This window comes from Macrosteles quadrilineatus, unplaced genomic scaffold (genome assembly GCF_028750875.1).
Source record: "Macrosteles quadrilineatus isolate MER2022 unplaced genomic scaffold, UCM_ALF_1.0 Scaffold_1__1_contigs__length_201487025, whole genome shotgun sequence".
NCBI classification, from domain to species: Eukaryota; Metazoa; Arthropoda; class Insecta; order Hemiptera; family Cicadellidae; genus Macrosteles; species Macrosteles quadrilineatus.
Window position 1 is genome coordinate 4,805,961 of NW_026542594.1, and position 5,795 is coordinate 4,811,755.

General features: G+C 35.0%; 1 protein-coding gene across 1 annotated transcript; it reads right to left on the bottom strand.

Moving 5' to 3' along the window:
* Positions 1-1,738: 1,738 nt before the first annotated feature.
* On the bottom strand, positions 1,739-2,542 carry LOC128985170 (uncharacterized). The gene has a single exon (XM_054404586.1). The coding sequence runs from the start codon at positions 2,540-2,542 to the stop codon at positions 1,739-1,741; it is 804 nt and encodes a 267-aa protein (XP_054260561.1).
* Positions 2,543-5,795: the final 3,253 nt, after the last annotated feature.

The following is a 5,795-nucleotide window of genomic DNA, read 5'->3' on the forward strand; positions in this document are numbered from 1 at the left end:
TTGTTTAATAAATAAGTAGTTTAATTTCCTATTAAGCTAAAATGGATTAGGAAAGTTTAAAGAGGTAAGACAAATCTTCCCACCTTGCTCAGCAGTTCTTTTTCACTCAGGAACACCATTAAATTATCTCGTATATAACAAATACTCCCGCCGCAGCAAACCTGCAGACTTAGCGAATTTCCATCTGCCTGATTGGATTTTAAATAAAATGTCTCCTTAAAAATATCACATTTATTCCCTATTTAAACAGAATTAGTTTAATGAGTACTTAGGTTTGCTGCAACAGGGAGGGTAAACAAGTTTTTTTTAATGTAAAATATTAAAAGGTACTGTGGTTTAGTAAGAAATTAATGTATTTTCGAAATTTGATCATAATATGTTCATAAACAAGCAAACTACAACAGTTGACTTATTCTCCATAAGAATAACATGGGAATTTTAAAATTACGATTTTTTTGAATTTTCTCCCTAACAATTAGGCGCATAATAACGCTTCAATATACTAAATTATTTGTTTTTTAAGCTCTACAAAATGGTTTAAAAAGAAATTGTGAAGTTTTGTGTTTTTAGGGTCAAAAATGGGAAAACCCTATTTTTACCCCATATAACCCCCCCTAAACAGGTTCCCATAGTCCGATCGTGCTGGATCGCGAACTCGTTCGAATAAACGTACGTTTACACGTTTGTACCAAATTTCATCAAAATCGGATCATTTTTGCTCGAGTTATCGTGCTGACGGACACACACACACACATACGGGGTTTTACCGAATACTCGCAAACACCTAATTGTGGCATCTTTCAAACTGCGGCCACCAGTGGATGAAGGAAGGTGGTAGAAACATGTGTGCATCGATATTTTTAATGAACACTCCATTTTAACATCTAACATTCCAGTTTTTAATTGTGGCACCTTGCCACTAATCGGTACTAATGCGTTGTAGCGCTTGAGCGGTGTGTTCGACACCCCCTACTTCTCGCGTGCGCTGTTGCCAGTTCTCCGTTCTAGTTTCTTCATTCCGTTCTGTATTCATGTGGCTTTATCCCGCCTTACACCTTCAAACCAAATTTCATCAAAATCGGACAAAAATTACTCAAGTTATCGTGCGGATGGACACACACACACACACACACACACACATATATATATATATATATATATATATGAAATTATTAGGGAATTTAAAGTGGAGAGAATAGTTTTAGGCTTGATGTAATGGAACTGAATAGAGATTACCATGAATAATTAATTATATCTTACCAATCTTGAATTTAGTCTTGAGGTTAATATTGTCGAAGAATGAGAAAGTCCTTTATATAACTTTAAAATACAATTACATAATCTATAGAGAAAATCACCAACAAATAAATGCAAAATGAATTAGGAAAAAACTGTGATGTATTTCTTGACCATTTTGAACAACATTAATCACATGTAGTAAAATTGAAAAACCCAAAAACATGTGTTGGAGACAGACTAAAATAAAATAAACCATAGAATACTAAACATGCCGGGCCCCTTGAACCGCAGGTTCAATGAATTAATTTAACAAATGAGTACAGAAACAGCAATTAAAACAGAGAAAGTTAAAGCAACAAAAGGGGCGGAACTGTAATAAAATTTAGTCTTCAAGTGCAGTGGGAAAACCTTGATTGCCGGTCTAGTGAGGAGTCCATTCTTCGTACGCACAGTCACAACTCTTGTAATGTTATCTGAACCAGGGTGTGTTTCAACAATTCTAGCCAGTGGCCAACACATTGGAGGTGTAAGGATGTCTTGAATCACAACAAGATGAAGGTAGTCTCCATCGATGCCATCTTTTGAGTTTATTCATCGTATGAGGTGTACTATGCAGAAAGTATCCATGGGTTTGTGTAGATAGGTCTGATGGATCTTCTGAAAGATGAGTTACAAGACGAGGTTTCTGGAATGCTTCTTTGTAATGAGGTTGAGTTTTAAATTTCTCTTCTGGTATAAATAATCTTGTTTTGGTGTTGTTACTAGAGTTGCCGAGATGATGGTGATTAGGTTTGAATGGCAGCCTAACGCAGTATTTGCCAGAGGGTTCTCTAGATTGTGTTTTCACTAAATGTTTTTTATTTGAAAGTTTGTATTCGGTCTGTCTGGGAGGTTCTTCATGCTGCCAATACCGTTGTAAAGAGGAATGAAGATCAAAATCAGAGACATTTAACATAGTTGTGAGATGAGAAGAATCTTTGTTATATTTAGAATTACTCTCACATGGAGAATGTCCCATGAGAGTGTAACCAAACACTGTGTTCATGACAAATGGTAGGTTCGGTCCAAGTTGTTGTTTCTCTCCGGTGAAAATGAATGGGAATAAACCCCCACCTAGTAAAACGTCAACAGGCCCAGGGCGGTGGAAAGTAGGGTCAGCTAGGGTATACGGTTTCACTAGTTCCAATAGATTTGGATCAAGAGGAGATCTTGGCATGTCCGAGGTAATCTTATCCAAAATCAACATTGGATGATTTTCTGAAACTTTGTTCCCACTTAGTGTTTTGATGTCCACATAGCCCATTCCCTTTGGGGATGTAAGAGACTGATTGATTCCATTAACACGAAGAGTTGACTTTTGACGTTTAATTCCCAACAGTTGGGCTGCTCTTTCTGTTATGAAATCACATTGACTGCACGAGTCGATTAGAGCTCTGAAGACATGAGCAACACCTTGCCTAGACACCAACTTTACCAATACAGTTGCTAATAAAATAGTGGTGTTCTTTTGAGGTCGAGAAAAATTTGTTGATACTCCAGCAAATTCATTTTGACTTTGAGATGAAGATGAACATGATACAGCATTTCTTGATGTGAGGTCTTTCGATGGTTCTAAATGTAACAGGGTGTTGTGATTTTTATGACATTTAAAACAAGAGTTTTTCGATTTGCAGATACTGACTTTGTGATTTCCAAGACAAGAGAAACAACGTTGCTTGGATTTGATTAGTTCATGCCGTTCTTGAGGAGATTTTTCTTTGAATAAAGTACAGGAATATACTTTGTGTCCAGGTTTAGAGCAAACGAAGCAAGGGAAATCAGTGGAGCTTTGTGTTGATGCTAGGGTAAATGGTCTGTGATGAGTCATTTCATTTTTGCGGTTGAAGTTGGACAAAGGTGGGATATTTGAGTGAGGTTTGACCCATTTACTACTATTGGGTGAGTGCATGGACACATCTTCAGCATGTGCACAATGATTTGACAGAAAAGTTATTACCTCATTGACTGAGGGAAGAGATTCAGAGTCATTTCTTGAAGATTCATATTTATTTAACAATTTTGAGTCTAGTTTTCGTAAAAGCATTGATGCTAAGAGAGGGTTGTTTTCCACTACATCACAGCCTAATGCTGTTAGAGCTTGGGAATTTTCATTAAAAGAGTTTAGCAAGTTTCTGAGATCCTTAGTAGAGGAAAAACTAACACTAGACAAATCAATGATTTTATTGATGTGGAGAGATGAAAGTCTTCGCACTGAATGGTAACGATCTCGCAACATGTTGTACGCGATGGTGTAGTTTGCTTCAGAGATGGGTAGGGATTTGACCAGATTGAGTGCTTCACCAGATAAAGTACTAAGTAGATATTGAAATTTAGCCACATTCGAGAGAGATGAATTTGAATGAATTGTGGTATCAAAGAGGTTGATGAAGGCTATCCAAGTTTGAGAGTCACCATTAAAGTTTTTTAATTCTATTTTCGGTAAGCGCACCACAGACATGTTAGAGTGTTCCCGTTCATTGAGATGAGAGGTAATAGATTGATTATCATCATTGCCTTTACTTTCCAAAAGATAAGAATTTATTTTACTTTCTATGCTGATACAAAGTTCATTTATTTCCTCCTGTCGATCAATTAGATCTTGTTCATCATAGTCACCAGGCAGATTCGGCACGTCCAGTAATTTTCTAATGTGTTCATTAAATTCACAACGCTTTTCATTGACTTCACTTTTATAGGAATTAACTTTTTGTTGATCAACTAATTCAACATGATCATTTTCTGATATAGTGTCAATAAATGAAAGAATATTATTGAGACGAACTTTGATTAGGTTAGAAAATCTGACAAAGGTTTGATACTTCATTTTGTATATTAAAGGAATGTACTAATGAGCTGATTGGAAAAATGTGGTTGTAAAGGCAAAGATAGAAAGGGGTAGTAATATTGTTACTAAGGCAACAGAATCAAACATTCCAATTTTTCAGAGTACATTAGTAGATTTTTAAGATTGAATTTTAAATATCTTGATGAAATAACAAATAATAATGTACAATATTAGTAATTTTGAATATCCATATTCTTGATTCTTTCATCCGATGTTCGAAGGACCAATAAAATTATTAGGGAATTTAAAGTGGAGAGAATAGTTTTAGGCTTGATGTAATGGAACTGAATAGAGATTACCATGAATAATTAATTATATCTTACCAATCTTGAATTTAGTCTTGAGGTTAATATTGTCGAAGAATGAGAAAGTCCTTTATATAACTTTAAAATACAATTACATAATCTATAGAGAAAATCACCAACAAATAAATGCAAAATGAATTAGGAAAAAACTGTGATGTATTTCTTGACCATTTTGAACAACATTAATCACATGTAGTAAAATTGAAAAACCCAAAAACATGTGTTGGAGACAGACTAAAATAAAATAAACCATAGAATACTAAACAATATATATATCTATATATAGATATATAAAAATTTGAACGAATGGTGTTTTTGGCCTCTGGGGACATCAAAATGAAAAAGTAAATCGGTCCCGGGCTTAGGTCTTACCATGAGACCTACGGTAATAGCTACTTCCCTATAGGGAAATTCACTAAAATTAAGACCAAGAACAAATAAACTTTTACACAATACACAACAATAAATAAACACACAACACAACAACAAATAAAAGTTTACACAACAATATTACCATAAGAAACTAAACGTACGTACAAATTTACAAACGTACGTTTTAGCTTTGACTCTGTATCCAATTTTCAATGGTTTTAGGAAAGTTTTGATTTGAGAGTTTTTATTAAAGGGTTTCATAATTTGTTTTATTTTACTAGTCCGCGTAGAACATTTAGACTACTATTGGATCCAAAAAAGTTTCTAAACTATTCAAAACAATACATGCTCGAGTAGTTTTGTATTGATGTCGCGTCGCCTCTTGTGATCTCTTTAATCAATATTATACATCGTATCATTCGGAAAGTTTTGAAGTTTTAACAAATAATTTATACTTCACCTACATCCGTCACGATTTATTTGCAAATAAGAAACGTACAACTTTGATGTCTGGCTCAGTGTAAGCTAGGCCGACGTCTTCTCGAGGGAAAAGTTTTGGGCTGGATCGAAACTTTTCCATCATACAGGTTTGATGCTACATCATTCTCGTTGTAATTTATAGCTTCATCCACACCTGGAGCTCATTCGTACCTTTTATTCCTGTGCTAGTGGCATTTTACAAGAGAGATCATGAGAGAATATGTTAACTGGATGTGCCGGGAATTGAGCCCGTCCCTCCCGCACCGAAGTCCGAGACGCTTACCACTAGGCTAGCAACACTTCCTTTGACCTTCGTTACTTTCATGCAATACATTGCATTTTTACTGTTTGTCAGTTGTAATATTGCTAAATAAATAAATGAAACCCCCCATTGCGATCAAACTGGAATAAAAAATATATTTTTACAATGGATGATTTTAATGCTTGTTCATTATCTTTCCTTTTCAACTTTGCATGGACTCAGTAATCTTGAAACAGAATGTAGGCTACCAGAA